This window comes from Mauremys mutica, chromosome 6, assembly GCF_020497125.1.
Source record: "Mauremys mutica isolate MM-2020 ecotype Southern chromosome 6, ASM2049712v1, whole genome shotgun sequence".
NCBI lineage: Eukaryota > Metazoa > Chordata > Testudines > Geoemydidae > Mauremys > Mauremys mutica.
In genome coordinates, this window is record NC_059077.1 from 39,857,148 (window position 1) to 39,884,214 (window position 27,067).

The 27,067-nt window shown below is 41.1% G+C and overlaps 1 protein-coding gene across 5 annotated transcripts in view; it reads left to right on the plus strand.

The window, feature by feature from the left end:
* The window catches only part of ERBIN (erbb2 interacting protein), a 250,944-nt gene that overhangs the window by 92,650 nt on the left and 131,227 nt on the right, over positions 1-27,067 (plus strand). For all 5 annotated transcript variants that reach the window (XM_045022267.1, XM_045022272.1, XM_045022269.1 and 2 more), the window contains 3 exons: positions 55-111; positions 24,350-24,547; positions 25,871-25,988. In XM_045022267.1, coding sequence (XP_044878202.1) covers positions 24,359-24,547; positions 25,871-25,988 — 307 coding nt within the window. In that variant the 5' untranslated portion in view covers positions 55-111; positions 24,350-24,358. The remainder of the gene's footprint in view (positions 1-54; positions 112-24,349; positions 24,548-25,870; positions 25,989-27,067) is intronic.

Genomic DNA, 27,067 nt, shown 5'->3' on the forward strand with positions numbered 1-27,067 from the left:
TATCTAATTATGCACAACATTGAGTAAACTTTTTTGTCTCTTTTCCTTTCACAGAATGTTGGCTTTGAAAGCTCAGGGAAGAAGCAGTAGGGGGAAAAACGTAACACAGTGGTAAGTATCATCATGGTTTTTTTTTTCTTTTGAACCAGCAGCATGTTTATTAAAATATGTAAACACACTTTCAATTCTCAAACAGGATTGACAAATGTATTTTAAGACTTTATGCTACATCAATCCCATGTTGTTGTTCTAAAATATTTTCCATTGAGAACTGATGCCAAATTTTAAGGTTAAAAATATCTGCTGTGAGAGCCAATTTGAAGGACGCATGTTTTCAAGCTAGTTTAGGCACATTTACGTGTTACTGTCTATGTGAAAGGAGGATATATAGGAAACTAAGGGGAAAACGCCTGCTCTAGAATTTCACTGTCCATTGTAAAGCTCACAATATTTTTAATAAATGTTTGAAAGATTGTTTCTGGATCATAAAAATATGTTGTGAGGCAGTAGATGTATGGAGGATATTTGACATTTGCAGAGCTTTTCCTCAGCTTCACCCCCAAATCTGAAAAACTTTTACATCTTGGAAATAAGAGTTCAGTGCTGCCCCATTAATGTAGGATCATTGAAAGTATTTAAAATTTATACACACACGATAATTAATATTATATAATTATATTTTTGCTGCTTCTGGCCAAATTTTATAGAAAAGCTGCAATATGGGAGTCTGCTATATTTAGGCTGATGTCAATGTAAATACCAATTTCACCTGAAGTTGTAAGGATATATAAAGTGTCTGCAACTGAACAATAAAAAAGAATGATAAATGAAATATTTGCCTATTTGTATGTATCAAACTTGTAGACAAACTTCTATGGTATGTCTTCCAAACAAATGGAATTATGATAGCTACTTCTGTCTACTCTGAGTGTTTTAATAAGATTTTCTAGTTTGTGGAAATGCTAGTTAATGACATCTCAGTGCTCATAGGTGTATTTAAACTGACAGTATTTTTAATTAGTCTTCAAACATACTTGTGTGAGTATTTTTTAACTACCATTGTTTTAAATAATGTATAAAATCATTATAATTGAAAGATTAGAGAGGTTTTTTTTGCTTTCTTTATTTGTGCATTAGACACTGCTTTGGGCTAGTGATTGCAGTTGTACTCTGCCCTGAGTTACAAGGGACAGTGTGTTGCTGCTCTCTGTATTCTTTCTTTACTGCGAGAGGATTTCCATTTGCGCTGGTTCATGCTGCTATAAATTACTACCACTATCTCTTCTTCTCCCTTCCCCAACACTGGCTCAGCTGAGCTGGCCAATATATGGCAGGTGAAACTAAGCACCTACTCCCAGCTGTGGGGGTGCAGGTAGTTGGAACACAGCACTTACTTGTGTACATCCAAATGGAAGCACCAAAAGGGCCAATCCAAGAGCATAAAGAATTAGAGTAATCCTTTTGCCCACTTGCTCAGCCCAAGTCACACTCTAGCCCACTTTGTATAGGCCATCTTCATTGTTTGCTTAGTAACACTCCTACTCATCCAGATACTGTGGATTAAAATCAAACATTTAGAAATTCAGATCAGACCTCGTGCTATTACTTTATCAGAGTCGGATATGTGCTCTCAACCTTTACTCTGTGTTAATGTTTTTGTTTCAGAATATAACCCATGGAAACAGTATTGTGGCTTTTAAAAAGTCCTAGTTTTAATATGACATTTGTTAAAAAATTATCTGCTTTTCTTCTCAGTTTACAAGAAGTGGTTATTTGATTATTACAATGAAGAGCTAATGGCATTTCACTACTAGTTTTGGCCTAATTAATAGCTGAAGTGTACCCATTTCCTAGTGGACGTATTTCTTAATTATCATGAAAACTAATAGAAATAATAATTGTTCCAGAGAGCCTTCCTAATACTTTTTTTGGTAAATTTCAGAAGTCCCTGCTAAGCTGCTTGAGGTGGGCTTTGTTTGTGGGTGGTTTTTATTAACACACTCATAAATAAAAGTTGTTGATTTGTTGAACTAGTTATCAAAACAGGGAATAATCATTACAACAAATGTATGGCTTGATATGGTTATATTTTTAATGAAATGCATTTGGGTTAAAGCAAGAAATTGTAACCTACCATCCCTCTTTATTCATTTTTTTTATTTATAACATGATAAAGAAGACAAGATATATGTGTAAGATTTGACTAAAAACTTTCAGTTTTAAGACTATTTGTATCTTTAATGTTAATTTTGTAATATTAAATTATCAGAATGAAGATATTTAGAATTTGCTTCATGAAACAAAAAATAGTTCAGCGAACAGTTTAGTGAATACAAAAATAATAAAATTGCCTAATGCTAGTGTCATGGTGTGGTGTCATGTGATGCATGTACAACTTTGCATCTAGACTGAAGACAGAAGATGACCCCCTCCTTCAGTTTAGGATTTTCATCCTGTTGGATGTCAGATTGTGGGCCTCTGAACTGACCTTTTTCCTTATATTTTTTAATTTTGCAATAAACTGTTTTCTTCTCTTTTTGTAAATTAGCAACTAAGTTACTCTTTCTGTACATATTTTTCCTTTTTAAAAAAAAAAAATTCTTCTCAGATTTTGTTGCTCTTTGCCATCACAGTAAAAGGGGGAACTCTATATCCTTGTAAATATAAATCTCAGTAAATATTCTAGGATAGGAAAGAAGTTGGTAAAGTACAGGTATGAGCTAGAGAAGAGAGTTAAAACTTAAGAATCCATGTAAGTATAACACATACATGCAAGCAACTGAATATTGATAAAATGTACAAGTGATTATATACAGATGCTAAAGTCTAACTCGTAAGATGGGTGAACTAGAGTGCCTGGCATTAAATGAGGATATTGATATAAGCATCATGGAAATTTGGTGGAATGAGGATAATCAATGGTACACGGTAATACTGGAGTATAAAATATATAGGAATAACAGAGTTGGTCATGCTGGGTGTGAGAGTGGCACTATGTGTGAAAGAAAGCATAGCGTCAAAGTAAAAATCTTAAATGAATCAAACTGTACCATATAATCTCTATGGATAGAAATTCCATGCTTGAACAATAAGAGTATAGCAGTAGGAATATACTACCGACTATCTGAAAGGAGGATGATGGTGACTGTGAAATGTTCAGGAAGATTAGAGTTTTTTAAGAATTAGATAACCCAAAAGTAAGGTGGGATTTTAGCTATCTTCATGTTGACTGGATATATGCAGTGGTGAGCTGGAGCCAGTTCTCACCAGTTCCCAAGAACTGGTTGCTAAAATTAGACCTCCGTGGAGAACCGGTTGTTAAAGGGCCAGGGGGTGGGCAAAGAACTCCGGTCCATGGGCCGGACCATCCTGTTGCTCCCAGGATTCCCAGCTGGGGAGGCTGAGGTTCCCCCGGCCCCTCCCCTGTTTCCCCCCCAGCTGCAGCGTGGCCAGCCACTGGCAGCAGCTGGACAGCTCAGCTGTGCTCCTGAGTTATCCTGCCGCTTTGAGCTGCAGGCAAGGTAAGGGGGGGTGGGAGGCTGCAAGCTCCAGGGCCGCTGGGGGGGGCAATTTTCCCCAGGCCCTGCAGGGGCCCCCGGCCCCACGAGTATGTCTCCGATCGCTCCTCCCCCCTTAAATCAGAACTTTTTATAGGGAACTGGTTGTTAAGATTTTGGCAGCTCATCACTGGGTATATGTCACCTCAGAAAGGGATGCAGAGAAAATTTTTAACAACATAAATGACTGCTGCTTGGAGCAGCTAGTCCTGGAACCTACAAGGGAAGAGGCAATTCCTGAGTTAGTCCTAAGTGGAAAATAGGATCTGGTCCAAAAGGTGAATACACCTAAATCGCTCAGTAATAATGACTATAATGTAATGCAATTAAATTTAAAATCTTCTTTTTTGGGGGGGAGGAGAGAATACCAAAGAAACCCACCATGGTACCATTTAACTTCAAAAAGGGGGAATTACATAAAAAAGAAGCTAGTTAAACAGAAATTAAAATATGTCACAAGGATGAAATGCCTAAAAACTGCATGGAGACTATTTAAAAACACCATAGAGACTCAAACTAAAGATATACCCCAAATAAAAAACAGCAGTAAGAGAACAAAAATAAAGTAAAAATAAAAATCCATCACAGCTGAGTAAAAGATGTGGTTAATGGCAAAAAAGCATCCTTTAAAAACTGGAAAACAAATCCTAATGAGGAAAATAGAAAAGAGCATAAACTCTGACAAGTCAAGTATAAAAGTGTAATAAGATAGACCAAGAAAGACTTAAAAGAGCAACTAGCTAAAGACACACAAACTAACAGCAAAAACTTTTAAGTACAGCAGAAGCAGGAAGCCTGCCAAACATCATTGGGACCTGTGGATGATAGAGTGGTAAAAGAGCACTCAAGGAAGGCAGGAACATGGTAGAGAAGCTAAGTGAATTATTTGCATTGTTCTTCACTGCAGAGGATGTGGGTGAGATTCTAACACCTGAGCCATTCTTTTTAGGTGACAAATCTGAACTGTCCCAGACTGAGGTGTCAATAGAGGAAGTTGTAGAACAATTTAAACAGTAATAAGTCACCAGGACCATATGGCAGTCACCCAAGAGTTCTGAAGGAACTCAAATTAAATTGCAGAACTAACAACTGTATTATGTAACCTTAAATCAGCCTCCAGATGACTGGAGGGTAGCTAATGTAACACTGATCTTTAAAAAAGGCTCCAGAGGCAACCCTGGCAGTTACAGGCTGGTAAGCTTAACTTCACTACCAGGCAAATTGGTTGAAACTATTAGTAAAGAACAGAATTATCAGACACATGGATGAACATGATACGTTAGGGAAAAGTAAACATAGCTTTTGTAAAGAGAAATCATGCCTCACCAATATATTAGAATTCTTTGAGGATGTCAACAAGTATGTGAACAAGGGTGAAGTAGTGTTCTTGGACTTTGAGATATCCTTTTGACTAGGTCCTTAACCAGAGGCTCTTAAGCAAAGTAGGCAGTCCTGAGATAAGAAGTAAGGTCCTGTCATGGATCAGTAACTGGCTAAAAGATGGAAACAGAGTAGGAATAAATGGCCAATTTTCACAATGGGAAGAGGCAAATAGCAGGGTCCACCAAGGATATTTATTGGGACCAGTGCTATTCAACATATTCATAAATGACCTGGAAAAGGGGGTAGACAGTGAAAGAAAATTAATCAAGATAGTTAAGTCCAAAGGTGACTGCGAAGCATTAGGGCTGGTCTACACTGGTGGGGCGGGGGGGAGATCGATCTAAGATATGCTATTCACGTAGCTGAAGTCGAAGTATCTTAGATCGAGTTACCTATCGTCCTCACGGCGCGGGATTGATGTCCGCGACTCCCTCTGTCGACTCCGCTACTGCCGTTCGCGTTAGTGGAGTTCCGGAGTCGACAGGAGCGCGTTCAGGGATCGATATATCGCGTCTAGATGAGACGCGATATATCGATCCCCGAGAAATTGATTGCTACCCGCCAATACAGCAGGTAGTGAAGACATACCCTTACAAAAGAAACTCACCAAACTGGGTGACCAGGCAACAAAATGGCAGATGAAATTTAATGTTGATAAATGCTAAGTAATGCACATTGGAAAACATAATCCCACCTATATATACAAAATGATGGGAACTAAATTAGTTTTCACTCAAGAAAGAGATATAAGGCCATGTCTACACTACAAAATTATGTAGACCTAAGTTATGTTGGCATACAGACACTGGAGTTATTAAATTGTTTGTGTGAGAGCACAGTTGGATCCTTGTATTGGCAGTGCACATCCTCACCAGGAGCACTTTTATTGATGTAGAATGCAGTGCTCCATGGGTAGGTATCCTACTATGCAACTCGCCACCTTCCAATGCAGGGTCTTTTGGGAAGTTCTTGCAATGCCTGATAGGGCTGAAATTAGTTGCACAGAGGTGAGTGGGCACATGCAGTCAACTTCCCATAATATAGTGTTGTCTTGCCTGTAATTTCATCTGCAAACCATAATATTGCATGCTTTATTTACAAAATCCCACAATCTCATGAGTCCTTCCTTGCTGTCTGCCATCTCTGACGGAAGCATGGAGCCTGCACAGGTCTGCACTGTTGTCATGAGCGTTGTAAGAAGAGCCCTGGGGAACAAGATGATTCCTTGGAGGCTAGGTTGAAAGAAATGATTCAAGATTATTGGTGGCATTTGTAGAGCAGCTGAAGGTGGTGGAGTGCCAGTTCTGGGCCCAAGAAACAAGCACTGACTGGTGGGATTGCATTATCATGAAGGTTTGAGATGATGAGTAGTGGCTGCAGAATTTTTGGATACAGAAGGCCACATTCCTGGATCTGTGTGCAGAACTTGCCCTAGCCCTCCATTGTAGCGACACCAAAATGAGAGCAGCACTGACCGTGAAGAAGTGATTGGCAATTGCAGTGTGGAAACTTGCAAGGCCAGATTACCAGTCAGTCAGGAATCATTTTGGAATCAGGAAATCCACTTCAGGGGCAAATGTGCATGGCAATTAATCACCTCCTACTATGCAGGACTGTGACTCTGAGCCAGGTGCAGGACATGGTGGATGGTTTTGCGGCAGTGGGGTTCCCGATCTGCATTAGGGAAATAGATGGGGGACACAGCTCTACTTTAGCACCAGACCACCTTGCCACAGAGTACATCAATATAAAGGGCTACTTTTTCTACGGTAATGCAACTGCTGATGGATCGCCAGGCATGCCTTACCGACATCAGTGTGGACTGGTCCTGGCAGGTGCATGACCTATGTATCTTTAAGAACACAGGACTGTTCAGAAAGCTGTAAGCAGGGACTTTATTACCTGACAGGAGGATTACCCTTGGGGATATTGAAATACTAGTAGTGGTGCTGGGTGATCAGCCTCCCCCTGGCTCATAAAGCCATACACCGGTCACCTCAACAGCACCTAGGGGCAATTCAACTACAGAATGACAACTGAATATACTTTTGGTCATTTGAAGGGTCGCTGGCTTTGTTTACTCACAAGATTAGACTTCAGTGAAAAAAATCCCACTAGTTATAGCTGCCTGCTCTGTCCTGCGTAATTTCTGTGAAGTAAAGGGGAAAAAATTCTGCCAGAGTGGAGGTGGGAGTGGCTGTCTGCTGAATTTGAACAGCCAGATACCAGGGCTATAAGAAGAGTTTGGCGTGGAGCTATACAGTTCAGGGAGGCTTTGAAAGACCATTTTAATAGTGAGCCAGAGTGGTTTGTGTTGCTGCAGTGTGCTCTACCTGGCCTTTCTCTTTTGTGCTCCAGAATGACTCTTCTAGTGATTGCTGTATATGTAGGACTATAACATTATCAATGCACCTATTAATATTGTTAGTGAATTATGATGTTCTAGGTTCTGTGACACAGTGCAGTAAGAGGAAATTGCTGTCAAACCTGCTCATCATCAGCCAGCATATGTTGTGAACTAATAAAGATTAATTATATTTCAAAAAATAGAATTTTATTCTGTAACATGAACCAGTGAATTAAATAAAAACACTGAGAGCTTAATAAAACTTAATCAATTAAGGGAACAACTTTTGAAAGGAAAGAACAGTCATTTCCATTTCAGGTACGAATACACCAATCATATCTTTCACAGGTCAGTGTATGTGAAGCTGTTGTTTTCTTTAATGTCCCCCGGGGTGGAGTAGTAAAGGTAGTGCACTGACCTCTGATGCCACATGGAATGTTATAGGGTGGTACCAATATAGAGTTCTCTGTGGGCTGCGGAGGGAGGCGAGCACAGGACTGTTGAATCTGCAGGCCCGTCAGAGTATGCAGTATCTCTATTTGCTCTCTGAGATGTGCAAGCATCACTTACTGCATGTCCCTCTCCTTTTCTTGTGCCTTTCTCCTCTATACTCTGTCCTTTCCCATGCTGTCTGCAAGGGTCATCCTGTTCTGATGCACCACCGGCTTGTAGGATCTCCTGACACATGTTATCCCGAGTCCTCATCTTTCTCCTCCTTATCTGGCTCAGGCGTTCTGCAAGTTTGGAGGGGTAGACGCTGAAGGCCACAGTGGCAGCAGCTGCAAATACAACACACACAGGAACCATTCACAATGGAAATGGAATCTTAAAATGATGAACTCACTCCCCTAGCTCCCCCCAAAGTTGTAAGCACTACATTCTCCCTTTTGCTTGGGAGTCAGGGTGAGTATGGCCTTCTGGGGGTTTGGGACACGAGGAGGGAATAGCTTGCTTGCGTGATTCAAGTTATATAGGGCAATAGAACTGAATCCTGGCACCGTTTTCCACAGGCATGGTGATTTTAGCTGATATTTCACTCCTCAGGGTAACAGAGGCAGAGAGAGCACAGCTGCTGCTGGTGTCCTGATGCTGTCTGGGCCCACATACTGCTAGCCTGTATACTGCAGTGGTGCCTGCTGACGTACTTGCCGAGTGGTATGAGAAAGTGTCTTACCACAGAGGAAGAAATAAGACATTCCTGTGATGGGTTGGATCACAGAAACCCCCTTAGGGCTGCGAACTGATGTGCCAAGACTACTTCTGCCCCTGCTTTCCCTGCCAGCTTGGGACTCCAGCACCCTGTCTTGTTGAGCCAGACACGCCAGTCTGCTCCAACCCAGACCCAGGGTCTGAACCATGTGCCCCAAAGCTGCAGACTTAACTGAAAGCAACTTAAACAGTGTTCATGTCTTTAGCACTCAGATGCCCAACTCCCAATGGGACCCCAAATAAATCTGTTTTACTCTTGATAAGGCTTATACAGGCTAAACTCATAAATTGTTCACCCTCTATAACACTGATAGAGCTGCACAGCTGTTCTCTTCTCCCCTCCCCCCCTGTATTAATACATACTCTGGGTTAATTAATAAGTAAAATGATTTTATTAAATACAGACGGTAGGATTTGAGTGGTTCCAAGTAGTAACGGACAGAACAAAGTGAATTACCAAGCAAAATAAAATAAAACATGCAAGTCTAAGCCTAGTACAGTAATAAAACTGAATACAGATAAAATCTCACCCTCAGAGACGTTTCAATAAATTTTTCACAGACTGGATGCCTTCCTATTCAGGGCACAATCCTGTCCCCTGGTACAGCCCTTGTTCCAGCTCAGGTGGTAGCTAGGGGATTTCTCATGATTGCAGCCCAATTTGTTCTGTTCCACACACTTGTATATCTTTTGCATAAGGTGGGAATTTGTCCCTCTGGGTTCCCACCCCTCCTCAATGGAAAAACACCAGGTTAAAGATGGATTCCAGTTCAGGTGACATGATGACATGTCACTGTAAGACCTCAAGCCTTCATTTCTTCCAACCTGACTCACAGCAAGGCCTGCCTGCAAACAGAGCCATCCACAGTCAATTGTCCTGGTTGATGGGTTCTATCAAGATTCCAAGCCACCATTAATGGCCCACACTTTACATAATTACAGTAGGCCCTCAGTTATATTTCATATTTCTAGTTTCAGTTACAAGAGTGATATTTATACAAATAGGATGACCACACTCAGTTGATAAGCTTTGTAATGATACCTTACAAAAGACCTTTTGCATGAAGCATATTTTAGTTACATTATATTCACACTCATCAGCATACTTTCATAAAATCATATAGAGTGCAATGTCACAATTCCTACTCAGAAACTTTCGGCACAGGATTGCAGAGTACCTCCATGAAAATTTCATCAAGAGGTCTACAGAGGTTTCACAGGAGATCCCTGCGAACATAAACAAACAGCTCCACAAAGCCCCCACTAGCCATCTGTAGAGAGGAATGAAAAGCAGCTCTGCTTCTCTTGATTGTTCCAGTAGCTCTTGTAGTGCAGATAAAAATGAGCAAACCAAAAGATATGTCCTGTCACCTTGGGGGTGCCATGCCCATAATTTCAATGTAAACTGCATACTTACCAGATGATGTTCCTTTCCCTGTATCAGGATTGCATGTGCTCAATTGGCTGGACTGCGGTGGAATCAAAAACAGGTTGTGGCTTGATGTGGAGCTGGATCCTCTGGCTGCCTGACCCCCATGCTGCTGCTCCTCATCCACCTCCTTGCTGTTCACAGAATAGGCCTGTGACTCTGGCTCCTCCTCCTCTGAAGTATCCAAGGTGCTCTGGGGTGGGGGGGCGGAGGGGAAGATGGAGTCTCAACTGAGGATGGCATGCAGGTCTTCATAAAAGTGGCAGGTCTGCGGCTCTGCACCAGATCAATTGTTGGCCTTCTGGTATTCCTACTGCAGCTCCTTGGCCTTCATGTGGCACTGTTGCTGATCCCTCTTGTAGCCCTTCACCTGCATCCCCTGAGCTATCTATTAATAGATGTCCATGTTCCTACACCTGGATTGGAGCTGTGTCTGCCAGACACTTCTCCCCACAGGCCTAGGAGATCCAATACCTGCTGTCTACTTCAGGCAGAAGTGTGGCTGGAGTGTGACGCCAGCATGGTCAGCTGGGCAGTTAAGGTGTGGTTGCCAAGTTGAGCAACCAGGAAAAGAAATTTCAAAAACTTGAAGTAGGACCGCTTCCCGTCTGCCTCACTCCTGGGCAGCAAAGTTCACAGTGGTGAACAGAGCACTTGGTGTGGGGCATTGTGGACAGCTCCTGGAGGATAGTAACAGTCAGTGTAAGTAATGCAGTGTCTGCACTGACATTGCAGCAACATAATTACATTGACCATGACTCTATGCTGTTTGGGGAGGTGGTGTTATTAAATTGACATAGAGAGGCACTTACGTCAGCAGAAACCAAATTTAAGTGAAGACACTGCCACAGCTAGGTCAATGCAAGCTGCTTTGCATTGACCTACCCATGGCGTGTAGACCAGGCCTTAGGGTCGTCATGGATAGTTTTCTGAAAACATCTGCTCAATGTCCAGCGTCAGTGAATGGAACCATTAGCAAAGGGGTAGATAATACAAAATATAATGACACTATATAAATAAAGAGGGGATGGATCACTTGAAATTGTCCTGTTCATTCCCTCTGAAGCATCTAGCATGGGCCACTGTCAAAGATAGATACTGAGCTAGATGGTCCGTTGATCTGATCCAGTATGACTTTTTTTATATTCTTATAAAATATAAGAGAGAATCAGATTTTAAAATGCCTGCCATTTGCTGTCAGTTTGGCTGGTGAATGAGTACAACCTCTGTTTGATATGCGGTGGGAGGGTAGGCACATTGCGTTATACAGCGTCCAGATAGGCCTTATTTTCCCCTCAGCTCTGAAGAAACTAAGAATCTGCCTCTTATAAAGAGGAGATGTTTCCTCAGCCAGTAGGACCATTGTAGGATATTTCTTCTTCCTTGCTACCTCCTTTAGATCCGGGACTTTTATTTAAGGGTTTTGCAGAAGATAAGGAGCCCTCAGGTTCAGGATTGGAGGATGCTTCAAATTCCTTGACTGCCCTTGAAAAGAGGCAGTTGGCACAGAAGACTATTTTGGCACCATAATTGGGAATCAGGGCTCCATTATACTAGGTACTCTACAAATACTTATTAAAAAATATATAGGCCTTGCTCTGAAGAGCTTGCATTGTAGGTTACAACAGAACATAATAAGTGAATGAAATAAACAAATGGACGGGAGTAAAGGAGAGGTATCATTATATTAAGATTTGATTTTTTTTAATGAGCATTAGTCATAGCTTTTCACTTGCCGATAGTTCAGCTGTTCACTAAATGTCTTGACCAAATCCTTAAAACTCGAGTAGACCTATAGGGTTCCACACAATTTCTTTTGCTTCAAGAGACACCAGTGCATGCCCCTGACTTTTGAGGTTACACAAGTGTTTCTTTCGGGCAAGATATCAGAGAATGATAGTGGTCGGTTTCCTTCAGCTCGCTAAGACACACTTACTATTTCTTCTAAACCATGGGGATAAGTGATGCTGCTCTCTGGAAGAGATTCATTTACAATGAACTAAACATTTTCACAAATCTGTCTCACTTCACAAGCATGCCAGATGTATTTAACCAATATCTGGGCATATTCCACAATAGGCATGTCTCCATTGTAGGAAGAGAGAAGAATAGAACACTCACGTTTTTTTATTCTTCATGACATCTCTAAAAATGTGCTGAAGACATGTCTCTGCTTCAGATGCAGCTTTTGAATGCAGATTCCTAAGCACTTTCATATACGTCTGTCTCTTTATAGACTTGGTGAAGTTAAGTGAATTGAGTGGTGCAGCAATGGGAATTGTTTAATGTGTCCATTTTTTTAAATCAGTGGTTCTCATTTTTTTTCTGTACAGTGACTCCATTTTACAACATCAAAATTTGAGGTCTGCTTCCATCTAGCCTAGGGCAACCAGATAGTAAGTGTGAAAAATCAGGACAGGCAGTGTGTGTGTGGGGTAATAGAAGTCTATATAAGAAAAAGCCCCAAATACCAGGACTGTCCCTATAAAATTGGGACAGCTGGCCACCCTAATCTAGCCAGAAAAGGGTGGTTGTGACCTCTGTAGACCTGTTCACATGTGTTTTGAGCAGGCTGAGAGGAATGTGACAAAACATAATCATGCCCACCCCACCTTCTCTTTGTGATCTGACTGCTGGCTCTGAAGTTACATCAGCAGCAAAGCTGAAAATGAAACTGGTAAACACGCTTCTTGTTGGACCCGAGGAAAAGTATACTCCTACCAAAGTAGTGCATAAGTTGACATCTTGCTAGAGCATGTGACAGGAAATATAAGTGACTATGAATAATACAGTGAAACTAGCTATACATGAAATATTGTAAACAAAGTAAACAAATTGCAGATACTTTTTTCTCTATCTTTATTGTAATTTTAGATATTAATTGTAACAGAAGGTACAATATTTTCAATTAGAAATGTGATTTTGAAGCCTATGGTGTCCCTTTAAATAGCCATGAGGCACAGTATTTCTGTTTTAATTGCATGTTTAAACATACAGCGTTATAGTGGGATCCTGCCAGATCTTGGGTAGGAGTGTTCTAGGAAACATCTGGATGCTACAGGAAGTAGTGGTGATTCACTGGATGGCATTTTTGCTTCTTAGTTGTTACTAAACCCATGTCCAAGCTTCGCATTCGGGGCACTGTCTGTCTTTCACAAAACCTGATGATTTGCATTTGGGTAAAGATCCTGTGGCACTTGTAAAACTACAAATTATTCTAACTAGCAGAATAATTACATTTTTCTCACCTGAATTCTTCCAGATGATTTTTGACCTGCATACTGTATAAGTTACTTCCTGTGCTGAACTGTTGTGCAATGTTCCTTTGTCCTGTTCAATAGCTTCCATGTTTCATACCAGAGTTAGGCAGAACTTCAGTGGTGGGTGAAGTGATCTGGGTTTCTTACCTACTTGACAAGGATGGCAAGACTTAGTTAGTGAATGTTTCTGACGTATTCAGAGAACCTGGGAAAGTGATGTAAAAATATGAGGTATTGCAACACTTTATTTGAAAAACTGTTAGTATCCTGTTCGAGTCGAGGCTTTTGGTGGTATTCATGTTTGAATAGGTGAAATTAAGGTAGAGATAAAAACGAAGGTAATCCCATCCCCTTTGAAAGTGCAAACCAGCTGAAATGGGTTACTGGTTGTTAAAACTTTAAAAAAAAAAAAAAAAAGTGTGCTGATTTTTTTAAAATTTTTTTTAAAAAACAACTTGCTTCCAGGCTAAGAAGTTGGGATACGTATCTTCTTCCTGAAGTGACTTTTTACGGGTGAATTATCTAACCCCCCCCCCCCAATGCTAACAAATACTGAACTGGGCCAATGCCAGAGGTCACCTCTGAAATTAGAAAAAATACTAAGGCAACCTTTTTCTGAGCCAACTATATGTAGAAAAATAGATTGTAATACCAATTATGACTAATTTTTTCGGTGTGCATTTTAAGTATGCAGTTATGGGTAATAACTTAAATTGTACATTCAGAGGAACATAATTATTTTCAGAAGAGTATTTGGGAGTTATTAATAACACTGAAAAGGGACTTGTGCCACTTACATGCCCCAGAATTTTTGTGCTTCTAAATGGTGTATACAATTTTCTTCAGCATTTCCAGGGAGAACTTTTGTGCTTGAAATTGAAGGTTCAACAGCACCTCTTTGCTTCTTTCAAGTAAATGATCACGGTTTGTGGTGATTTTATTTGCAGTAGCTAAATGCTATCTCTTTCCTCTGTTAAAACAATTTTTGTTTGTTCAAAGGAATACTAACACATGAAATCTTACTAATTCTATTAAAAACCTTCATTAAAAGAATATTAAGGTTTAACTGGCAAGTACACATGAAATGCCAAAGTAAGGGTAGTTGCACAAGCGTAACTCTTTTCTCTTGGGTAGTAGTCTTTAATTAGATGATCACATGCTGTTCCTTGAAATGTAATCCAAAAAGTTTACAACCTTCGATATACCGGTGTAGTGCTATCTATTACAGTGCATATGTCAGATATAATCCATGAAAGTCGTATACAAGAATATGCCATGAATAATGCCTGGATTGTGCCTCTCTGACTGAGCCTGTATAAGGAGGATGGGGTAGAGTGAAACCAAAATCTGCTGCTTGCTAGGCTTTTCTGTCTTCTGGGATGAAGAGGTTTCAGGGAAGAGAAACAATACTGTGCTTCCCCTTCCCTGTTCATTTCTAGCTTTGAACTTTAGGCAAACCACCTGTTGACATCAGTGGAAGCCCTTTGTTTTAATTAATGCATGAAGATCATGCATTCCTTGCTGCATCACATTTCCTTATACCACAAAAGGCCATACTGAGTTATCCCTTTTAATCTGAGATGCTTCCTTCCTTTTTTCTCTTCAGGGTTTTCTACATGGGAAAAATTGACCAGAATAGCTATTGCAGAATGAGCAATTCTGCACTAACTCATTCAGAACAGTGCCCATGTGGACTCTCTGTTCCAGGATAAAAATAAAAACACTTTATTCCAGAATAATTAGTATGCTGTTCCAATGTCCTTCCCTGCTCCAATTACTGTTGAATTATGTATACACAGTAGAACAGTTTCAATAGGAGCGACTGAGAGACTGACATCAGAATATCCTTATCCCAGTGGTTAAGCATTTCTCCTGCAATATGGGATACCCAAGTTCAAATCTCTTCTCCAGGTAGGGGGAATTGAACCCAAGATCTCCCAAATTCCAGGTGAGGGCTCAGCTTGCCAAAAGCCAAGGAAGGAGGGCTGAAAATACTCCTCCTTTACCTCTTCTTTGTAAATTTTGGAAGAAGGGACCGTTCTCTCCATCCTGTCCTCCTCTGCTGCTGCTTCACATGAAACCACTACAACCAGGTCTGAATAGGGGTAGCAGCAACTCTGAACTGGTGACTGCATTTTACTTCAGCAACCTGTGCAGACTCCAGGGGCTAGAGTTCCCAAGTCACTCTCCCTAGGCTCAGACACTCAAAAAGGAGGAGCATCCAATATCACCAATTAAAGCCATAAAGTAACATGAATGTAGGCGATGCCCAGTTGTCTTTCTGCTTTCTCCCTGTTTAATCACTACAGGGGAATCCCTTCATCCAGGAGCTGTAGCATGGATACATAGGGCTTTTGCTGCCTTCTACCTCTTCTCAGAAAGGATCTTTTCACTTCCTCTGAGAAAGAGCTTTCCAAGAGAGTTCTTTCCTCCTCCATTCTCTCAAGGGACCTCTTCTCTGTCCGCAGTGGCAATCTTCATATTTCATTTTTTCTCTTATCAGAAGTCTCCCAAAGGTTGCCAACTTCCTAACTGCACAAAACCAAACACCCTTGCCCTGCCCCTTCTCCGAGGCCCCGCCCCACTCACTCCATCTTCCCTCCCTTCCCTCTGTCACTTGCTCTCCCCCACCCTCACTCATTTGCTCATTTTCACCAGGCTGGGGAGAGTCCCTTTTCAACCGGGTGTTTGGTTGAAAACTGGACACCTTGCGACCCTGTGAGTCTCATCTTACTCAATCTGCTGTGTAGGATCCCTGTGCTCTTCACCTTCCCTTTTCTCAGAAAACCCTGTTAGAGAAGGTTAGGATGATTCTTGAAGAATGGGATTAGTTAAGATTCCCTTGTGGAACAGAAATCCTTGGGAGATGTGACAGGCCCTTGTTTCTTTCCCAATGAGCTCTTTGCTGTCTGTCACTCTGTTTGGAAGATGTGGAAACAGGGGTGCAGGTTTCTTTATTCTGTGTCCTCTTTGACCAAGAACCTCCTCAGGTTCTCCTAATTGATTAGTTAAAATAGCATCTGCCTTTTCTTAATAGTAGAACTTTTATCAAGAATAGGAGTGTTTAACCTGCAGTTTCAGCAGGGGAAAATATTAGTTCATATTCTTTCAACCTTAAAAACACCCCAAAACATTTATAAAGATATCATAAAAGTTTTACTTTAAAGAGATCCTTCTTTGCTTGTTTATTACCATAGAAATAGCAGGATTGTCAGCTCTGGATTTTTCTGGGTTTTGGGGTTTTTTTGGTGTGTGAGGTTTAATAAATATTAAAATGAAGGTTTATACAGTCTGAATAAAAATACCATCTTTCAATTGCCTAATTTTCACTCTTTGATCCTTCGAAGTCATAATTTCTCTAGTTCTGCATTCCAGCATAGTCTTCCAGAGTTGACAGTACTTGAATACACGTTAAAAAATAAACAATCCCCCCCCCCCCCGCTGCCACAAAGGCAGCAACAAAATGTCTCTTTATTTGTACATAATAAAGGAACAAAGTGGACAAGCCTATTTTAAAATTCTATTTAAGAATTTCTGGAAAATGCACCATGAAACAAATCCTATATCTGAGATACACTGAGGATGATTTCATCCTCTGGACAGATGATTTAAATTCCCTCATAGATTTCCACCACAACTTCAACTGCCACCACCCATTCATTAAACTCTCTAGAACTTTCTCACACTAGCATCAACTTTTTCAACACCACATTACAGTCAGCTTCAATAGTGGAATCCCATAGATAAACTATATACAAGAGACTCACGAATTAGCACACCTAGTTGCACAGACCCAGTAACCATCCCAGACACACTCTTATCTACAGCCAGGCACTCAGATACCACAAAATATGCCCCAAGGAGAAAGTCTGCGATATACACCTTAACACACTCAAAACTGCTTTCACCAAACCAGAGAATAGATTGCATCATGGAACAGGCCACTCAAACACCCCTCAAGAGAACCTGCTTCAATACAGAAATAAAACCCTCTCCAACTGCACACCTCTAGTTGTCACCTACTACCCCACATTAAAACCCATACCGGGTATCATCAAACAATTACAGCCCATGCTTGATGAGGACTCCATCCTGGGTGAAATCTTTCCTGAACCCCCTCTTCTGGCCTTTAGGTAAGTCCCCAACCTCATAATCATAGAATATCAGGGTTGGAAGGGACCTCAGGAGGACATCTAGTCCAACCCCCTGCTCAAAGCATGACCAATCCCCAACTAAATCATCCCAGTGAGGGCTTTGTCAAGCCTGACCTTAGAAACCTCTAAGGCAGGAGATTCCACAACCTCCCTGGGTAACCCATTCCAGTATTTCACCATGCTCCTAGTGAAAAAGTTTTTCCTAATATCCAACCTAAACCTCCTCCACTGCAACTTGAGACCATTACTCCTTGTTCTGTCATCTGGTACCACTGAGAAGAGTTTAGATCCATCCTCTCTGGAACCCCCTTTCAGGTAGTTGAAAGCAGCTATCCAATCCCCCCTCATTCTTCTCTTCTGCAGTTTCCGCAGCCTCTCCTCATAAGTCATGTGCTCCAGCCCCCTAATCATTTTTGTTGCCCTCTGCTGGACTCTTTCCAATTTTTCCACATCCTTCTTACAGTGTGGGGCCCAAAACTGGACACAGTACTCCAGATGAGGCTTCACCACTGTCGACTAGAGGGGAATGATCACGTCCCTCGATGTGCTGGCAATGCCCCTACTTATACAGCCCAAAATGCCGTTAGCCTTCTTGGCAACAAGGGCACACTTTGACTCATATCCAGTTTCTCGTCCACTGTAACCCCTAGGTCCTTTTCTGCAGAACTGCTGCCTAACCACTCGGTCCCTAGTCTGTAGCAGTGCATGGGATTCTTCTGTCCTAAGTGCAGGACTCTGCACTTGTCTTTGTTGAATTCATCAGATTTCTTTTGGTCCAATCCTCTAATGTGTCTAGGTCCCTATGTATCTTGTATCTACCACTCCTCCCAGTTCAGTGTCATCTGCAAACTTGCTGAGGGTGCAGGCCACGCCATCCTCCAGCTCATTTAATGAAGATACAGAACAAAACCAGCCCCAAGACCTACCCTTGGGGCACTCCACTTGATACCGGCTGCCAACTAGACATGGAACCATTTATCACTACCCGTTGACCCCGACAATCTAGCTAGCTTTCTATCCACCTTGTAGTCCATTCATCCAGCCCATACTGCTTTAACTTGCTGGCAAGAATACTGTGGGAGACCATATCAAAAGCTTTGCTAAAGTCAAGGAATAACACGTCCACTGCTTTCCCCTCATTCACAGAGCCAGTTATCTCGTCATATAAGGCAATTAGGTTAGTCAGGCATGACTTGCCCATGGTGAATCCATGGTGACTATTCCTGATCACTTTCCTCTCCTGTAAATGCAAGAAGCAAGCCCTCCACAGACCAGGACACACCAACTCAGAATGACAGCAGACTCTGCCAGAACAACAGATGCAAAGCCTGCAGTGATATCTCCACTGCTACAGTGATCAACACCCCCCACAACACACTTATCAAGATCCATGGGTCCTACATATGGTGTTCCTCAGCCAGTGCACTAAATGTCCCAATAACTATGTGGGTGAAACCAGATAATCACTATGCTTTTGAATGAACTTGCACAGGAAAATGAAAGACAAAAACACCATCCATATCACCTATGGGTGAACACTTTTCACAAAGCGATCACTCCATATCTGACCTCCCAGTCCTCATTGTCAAAGGAAACCTGCACAACACTTTCAAAAGATAAGCCTGGGAGCTTAAATTAATAACTTTGCTGGACACTAAAAATCATGGTCTTAATAAAGACACTGGATTTATGGTTTATTACAACAACGTGTAACCTACTAATCACTCTGTTTGGTCTATGCCAACAGGAGTGTTAACGGGGCACTTCACCTTGAATGGTCCCGTAAATTAACAGGGGTTCTCATAACAATTTTTTTGGGGGCCTCAGAGTGCGGCCACCAACTCTTGCCAGTGGCTGCTGTGACAATTTTTCCTAAAATATTTAATTAGCTTTAGGAAAAACAAATAAATATGCACGTATACATATCCAAATCATAGTAATTTATTTATGTAGGGGTTTTTGCAGACTCAATGATAAAAATAATGTACAGTTGTCTCTATTCTTAACTGGACAGAATAGAAACAAATCAGGTGCTTTGAATGTTCTTGTCTTTTTGTTGTTTCTTTTGCTTTTTTGGTTGCTTTTTTAAAGACTTGCTAGTTAGTAAGTGCTTCTGTGAGAAGTGATATTTGTTTTTATATGTTAATCTCACTTTTCATAGTAGCAGACTTGCTAGCAAGCGGGTAGGCAGCGAAAAGTGATATTAACAAACATAACGATATCACTTTTCACAACAGACTTCCTCAGACGTGGCAAGCTGGCGGACAAATTAAGCCCTGGATGGGGAGGTGGGTAGGGAGGTAGCGGGCCAGAGGAGATGAGGGGAATGGATGGGTTACTGAGGGAGGCAGCAGGTGCCTGGGAGATGGATCGGGGGGGCAGAGCGAGGCAGCGGGGGCCAGATGCAATGAGGTTGGGTGGGTGAAGGGCTTAGGGAAGCAGCAGCGAGCATTGGCAGTGGAGTGGTGGTGAGCCTGAGGCTGGAGTTAAGAATAGAGACAACTGTACATTCGAGTGCCCCGAAGTCCAGGGCCAGAGGACACAGTGGGGACCAGGAGTGATGGGTGGGTGTGGGGAGGAGATGGTGAGCACAGGGCTGGCACCTGTTGCTGCATGACTTGAGACCATGGTTATGGCCCCACAGCTGGACCCTGAGACCCCACGGCCGGGGGATGGAGCCTGCCACCCCAGGACTGAATCTGGAAACCCAAGCCCCACTGCCTTCAGGAATGTGGGGAACTTCCACCAGCTGCCTGCTTCTCTGGCGTTTGTGGTTCCAGAAGGGGGCAGGGTCCAACCCCTGCTGATGGCCCTGGGGGAGGGGCTACTGCTTTTCCCCCAATCACTGCCTAGGAGGCTGTGGCTGCACGGAAAGCACCTGGCGACCACATGTGGCTATGGTGGCTGCATTTGAGAAACACTGCCTTAGAATATGTGTAACTGGCTAACTAGTTAAGCTCAACTGTTGGGTTCAGTTTTTAGCTGTTACAGTGAGTACCTTTCCCAGACCTGAGGAAGAGCTCTGTGTACGTTGAAAGCTCGTGTCTCTGTCACGAGCAGAAGTTGGTCCAATAAAAGATATTACCTCACCCACCTCATCTAATTAAAAAACGAACAGAGAGTTTTCAAGTTAAAGGTAAAGTTATTTGTGGATTACACATATATTTTTATTATGTATCAGCAAGTTAAAGCTGTTTTCAACTAACATTTTAACATACTACTGTAGTAGGAAGAGAGCCTGAGACATAAGCCCTTGTATCAAAGGCCTGGTATGAGGCAGGACCTGCTTACAGAATTCGGCAAGAACAGAGCTAATATTGCAAAAATACACATTCCTAAAAAGTGCTAGTTAGAGTACTCACGGGAAAAACATCCCAATATAAAGTGGTACCAAAACATCCTGATATCAAGGATGGTATAAAAACATTCCCCAAAAATAACAGGAACGCACTGATCTCACCTAAAAGATAAGGTCAGGATGATAGCATGTAATAGAAATGTTTTAATCAAACCAACATGTACAAAGTAATAAATAAAAACTAGCTATGTCTGGGGGCAGTAACTACAGTAACTATGTCAAAGGAGCAGTACTAACTTGTTTGTATCGGGATATAAAGATGTGTATCAGAGGGAATATCTTTGTCTGGTCTAGCGAAAAACGGAAAGTCCCGCTGTTCACTGAGCTGGCCCGTTGTTATGGGCATACATGTATTAGTGGTCCGATAGTCTGCAGGATATCAGTACTGTGCTTTGTCAACAATAAACTTGGCCGGGTGCCTTCATCCCTTAACAAATCTTGTGGTCGTTGGGCAGTTCACTCAAGGTCTGCTGTGCCACCTATCTGTGCAGGGCTGGGGCAGCACACAGAGTAAATACTCATGCAGCCAAACATCTATCAACATCTTACTACTACTACTTTATTGATTTTGTTCATTTTATTAGTATTTTTAAATGTATTTTGATGTTAGTATTTTATTTACTATTGTCTGCTAAAATTGCCCCATCACTATAGTTTCTGAGGATCACCCACGTATCTTAAAATAAGTGCAGTTCTAAGTTGCACTAGCTGTTTTTTTTAAGGGACCATTTGCTAGTTGTGTATGTCTGGAACCCATTATTCTCTGCCCAGTCCACTCTCTGTCTGAGAGGCTCTCTGTGCTGGGGGGATGTGAGAAGGGAGAGAGAGGCGCTCGGAACACTGACTCTGTTTCTGCTGGGATCTCCCTCATGCTGTCGGAAACCCCACCAGGAAATTTACGTGCAGTCTCCAGTACAAACTGTATGTTCATAGTGGTCAGACTTCTTACCAAAAAGTTTCCCTTGCAGTCAAACATAATAAAAGATCACAGTGCCAGAGTCCTCCCTGAAGGTAATGATATCTAATGCCAGTGGAGAGATTATTATGCCAATCTTATGCCTTATCAGAATCATTCATGATACAGGAACACAGAGTATGGAGCTGGAGCCATCAGTCTTGTAAGGGGAAGTGGTGCATGCTATTATGAAAATGAAGCCTAGGAAGGTACATTGGATAGTTAACGTACTAGCATAATTGTTACATACAGCAGTCACCAAATGCTTTTTTAACTCATGTGGAAAATTTGCAGTGATGTTTGGACGAAGGGAACCTTCATGGCCTTAAACAATCCTATCATCTCCCTGATATTGCATGTGAGCAAAGTTGTGTTCTGCTTAATCCAGATATGCATTAAGTTTAATGATAAAAGTGGAACTACCACCACAACAGAGAGAGACAAGACATTTGATCAAATCATGAACAGCTGCTACATCATTGAAAAATACAGGGACTACAGTCACCCACTTATGTGTTTCATTGACTACGCAAAAGCGTTAGATACCATCCGATATGGCCATCTTTGGAGAACAATGGAAGACATGGGGATTCCAAAGCATTTCATTGAACTCATTTTAAGTCTCTACCATGATCAGACATAGCACTGCCTGAACAGGAACAGGAGGCAATGAGTGGTTTTTCCCTGGATAGGGTGTGAGACAAGGGTGTACTCTGTCCTTAAGCCTTTTCAAGGTGCAGGCAGGGTATGAGACAAGCTGTGGAAGGCTGTGACAAAATGGAAAGACCTGGGGTTTCTATTGGTGGATGCCTCTTAACTGACCTCAGATACACTGAAGATACGACGTAGCACTGATGCAATGCAACAAATGTTGGAGTTTCTAAAAACAATTAGTAAGGAATATGGACTGAATATGGCAAAAAACAAAATGCCTGGATATTGACAGGATTAACAAAAATGCAAGCAGATGACATGATTAATGGTCAAGTTGCCGAAGTAGGTAGTAGATGGGGTTCTACGTATCCGACCAACAAGGCTGTTCTAAAGAAATTAGAAGAAGACTAGGAATGGGTTGCTTACGAAAAACCATGGTATCTCAAAATGTGTAAAGGTTCACCTGGTGAAAAGCTTACTTTTTTCCATAGTGACTTATGGATGTGAATTGTGGAAAATAAATGCTGCTGACAAGATGAAAATTTAAGCTTTTGAGATGTGGTGGTGGCAGCAAATGTTCTTGCGTATTTCCTGGTTCGAAACCTTCCCTCTTCCTCCCCCTCCCCCCTAAAATAAAAAATATTAGTGGGCAATATTATTTATTTATAATATTAGAAATCAGCAGGTACAAATTAATGTACTTTAGTCACATGAGGCATATAGATGAAAATAACTTCAAGAAAGTTAGGGAAGGAATGGTGGTGGTCATTGTAGTACAGGGTAACCAGCAAGGAAATGGATAGATGGCTGTGTGCTTGAAGTTAACAATAGATCAAGAAGGCACATTAAAATTCTGCTATGTCACCAATATTCAGACATGAATAAGTAAAGAATATCTTGATTTAAATAACAAAAAAGAGGACTATACAAAGCCTTATTTTAATACTGCTGGAATTTGTGTAAAATTAATTATTCAGTAAGGAACTCTGACAGCCTGCCATCTACAAAAGGCTGCTTTTCCACCCTTTCATGATGAATGGAAATTCAGGCACTATAATAATACTAACACTCATGCATGAGTTAAATAAAATTTGGAAGGTAAGGCATCCCCACAAAATGGGTTCCAGATGAGCAAAGTGTAATTTGGAATATGTAGCAAACTAAATGTTCACACGATCAAATTTGTAACTGCATAAATTCAAAGGCGGATCATAGATTGCAGTTACCTTTTGCACCGCCAAAAAAAAAAAAAGTGGGGTTCATTGTTTTCCATCCAAATCTTTTTCCTGTTGGCTATTCATTTACTTTTAAGAAGTAAAACAAATGTTTAGTGGCTTTTTTGGTAAAATATGTATTTTATGAAATTTTCCAGGCTGCGGGTGGAATTGCAGAAAATGAATAGAATTCCTGTGTCTGAGCACCTTTTTAAGTGGTTTCTTTATAGTGCAATTTTTAGTGGCAGTCATGTTTGTAGTTGGATCAATTTACAGAAACCATACTGATTCATTATCTATGTCCTACTTTTTGAATGAGGGTGTAGAATCCTAGAAATGCATGGCTGGAAGGGACCTCAAGGTCATCATGTCATCCCCAACAGGTGTTTGTCTAACCTGTTCTTTAAAATGTCCAGTGATGGAGATTCCACAACCTCCTTTGGAAGCCCAATCCAATACTTAACCATCCTTATAGTTAGAATGGTTTTCCTAATATGAAATATAAAAGCACCTCTTATAAGAAATGTCTAATTAATTTTCTAGGAACTAAAGTATAATACTCCTGAGAAAGTGAAACTTTGCTGTGAGAAGCAGAGGTATCAGTTTGATACTCTTTTTCTCTTTTAAAAAAAATTAAAAATTTAGAGCCTGATTTTCACCACTGCCAATCAACCACAGTATCCTTTTCTTCAATGGAAGTTGCAGGTGCTCTGAAGTCCTTAAAATGTAAAAATTCTAAACTTTGTGTCTAATAAGCTGTTGAGGTAAAAAAAAAAAATTAGTTTCTCAAAGTCTAAAGATATTTCAGAAACCTAATTTTTGTTTACAGTGCCTGAAAATGACAACAAAGCGGAACTTGTTTGTGCGGTTGGTGCCATGCCGCTGTCTGCGTGGAGAAGAAGAAACTGTTACTGCACTTGATTATTCTCACTGCAGCCTGGAACAAGTGCCGAAAGAGATATTTACCTTTGAAAAGACCTTGGAAGAACTCTATTTAGATGCAAATCAGATTGAGGAGCTTCCGAAGGTATGATGTTGGGGTTTGTTTTTTTGTGAGGTGTATTAACCCTGTTACTTTACTACATCTGTAGTATACAGCAGTGGAGTAATAATTCTAAAAGTCTGTTGTCATTGAGGGCCGTCATAGGTGACCAACTTCCATTTTCAACTCACCAGTTTAAACTTCTTAATATGTAACTGAAGACTTTGGGACTTGTTCCATGACTTGTGGTTGAAATAATGGTTTATTATGTGAGCAATGCAATCAGTGACTTTTCACTCATACTCATGGCAGTTGTTGTGGCAGTCACTAAAAAGTTAAAGTAAATCTTATCTAGTCCAAACACATTCTCACTGTTTGGCCAGTGTTTCCTCAGAATTCTGTTTAAACATAAGTGAGGGGGAAATATTGCAAAAGAGAACATAGTGAGTTGTGACTTACTCAAGATTGTCAGGAACCAAATCTTCAACACCAATGTTATGCACTATTTGATGACAGATGACAATATTAATCTTTGGAGGAATTATTGTCCATGGACAATGGCCTACCTGCCATCTCCTATTTGCTATCGAAACATTGACCCTTGCCTCTGATCCTCAAATTGTCTTGACTGCCCATTTGTAAAGTTTTCCAACAGGTATTGTCAGGCTTTCTCCCATGTGGGAAGAACTCCCCATAAATACCTACGAAATCACTTTGTAGTCCTTCAAATCCTTCCTTAAAACTCTACTTTGCTGTGATATGTACAAAAAACTTGACAGTGTTTAGGGAGAGAGTGCTGTGACCACTGCTTAACGTGCTGGTCAGCATCATTCCATTGTTTACTTGTGCTTTCCCCCTCAACTTCATCTCTTTGTATTCACCAGCTTTCTCGTGTCTTATAGGTTGATTGTAAGCACTTTGGGATAGGGGCCATCTTTTCATTATATGTTTTGTACAGTGCCTAACAAAGTGGGGCTCTGGCTCTAGTCTCTACTCCAATACAATACTTTTTTTATTTATAGGTTTGAGAATTGTCAGGCATTTTGTAATTTTAGTATTTGAAAAGTAATTTTAGTATTCCTCATTACTACATATTTGCTCTAGCTAATGATTTCTGAAGCATTGGAAGACGTTTGTAGAGAGTATCTAACATAAGTGTTTGCCACACTTTGCTGGCTCTGGACAGTTACAGCTTTTCACTGATGCACATTTTGTAATTCAGTAATTCACTAAATTTAAAACAAAAATTGTTTCACAAATATCCTGTTTTTTCTGGTGAGAAGGTCAGAAGTTAAAAAGGATTAAAAACAAAAGATATATAAAGAAAACTGAAAGATGCTCAGTCACTTTTTTTCTTTGTTTCAATAGCAACTTTTTAACTGTCAATCCCTGCACAAGCTGAGTTTGCCAGACAATGATCTAACAACATTGCCAGCATCCATTGCAAATCTCATTAATCTCAGGGAACTGGATGTCAGCAAGAATGGTAAGTTATTTTATTTGTTATTACGTTTTAGAGGAGCGAAAGGGCAAAACGGCATGAATATACAGAATTACAGAGGCAACTATTACTTTCAGGAAACACTTGTCTTAATATTAAATATAAATCACCAACCTAAGTGACTGTCAAACTTGCTGTATGGAAAAACGTTGATTGTAATGTGTGTGTGACATTTATTATATATAAAACATAAAATGAACTTTTTAGTTTGAACTTTGTGGTTCAGTACAAAAAAAATTGATAGAGGAATGAAATACACCAATCCTGCAAACTTGAACATACACACACTGAACTGCACTACCACAAGTTGGCTCATTTATTTTAAGTGGCCAAAGTGCAAAGCATGTGCATAATTGTTTATAGGATCGGGGCTGTAAGTAGCAGTCTGAAGTCTGAAATACTGAGATCTAAATCTCATGACTGGTAACAGGCACAGAATAACCAGGAGTTTGTAACAATTATCATTATTGGTTTACTATATATAGTTTCAACAGTGGATTCCATTTGCTGAATCCAAATATAACTGGTTTATTTTGCTTAATACTAACAAAATTAAATGCTGTACACAGCCAATTCTTAGTCTAAAAGGAAAGTCAGAAATTTGAATGTTCTCGATTAGATTTTGTGATTTTTTTAAAAAAATATTTATTTTAAGGGTGATGGGTTTTTTTTGTTTGCTTGTTTGTTTTTGCCAAATTGGTAGTTTCGTGCTAACAGGAGCAAATTCAAACATTTCATATTGTGAGAGCTGGATTAATGCAGGGGCTTTAGGGGCTGCAGTCCCGGGCTAAGGGGGGCCCCGGTGCAGCAGGGCTCAGGCAGGCTGCCTGCATGCCATGGCCCCACGCCGCTCCCGGAAGCGGTCGACTGCTGGCATATCTCTGTGGCCACAGGCCCAGAAGGCGGCTCCGCGCACTGCCCTCGGCCAATGGGAGCTACAGGGGCGACGCTTGCAGGCGCGGGCAGCACATGAAGACATGCTGTCCCCTCCCCCAAGGGGCGCGCAGAGATGTGCCAGCAGCTGGCCGCTTCTGGGAGCGGCGTGGGACTATGGCAGGCAGGCA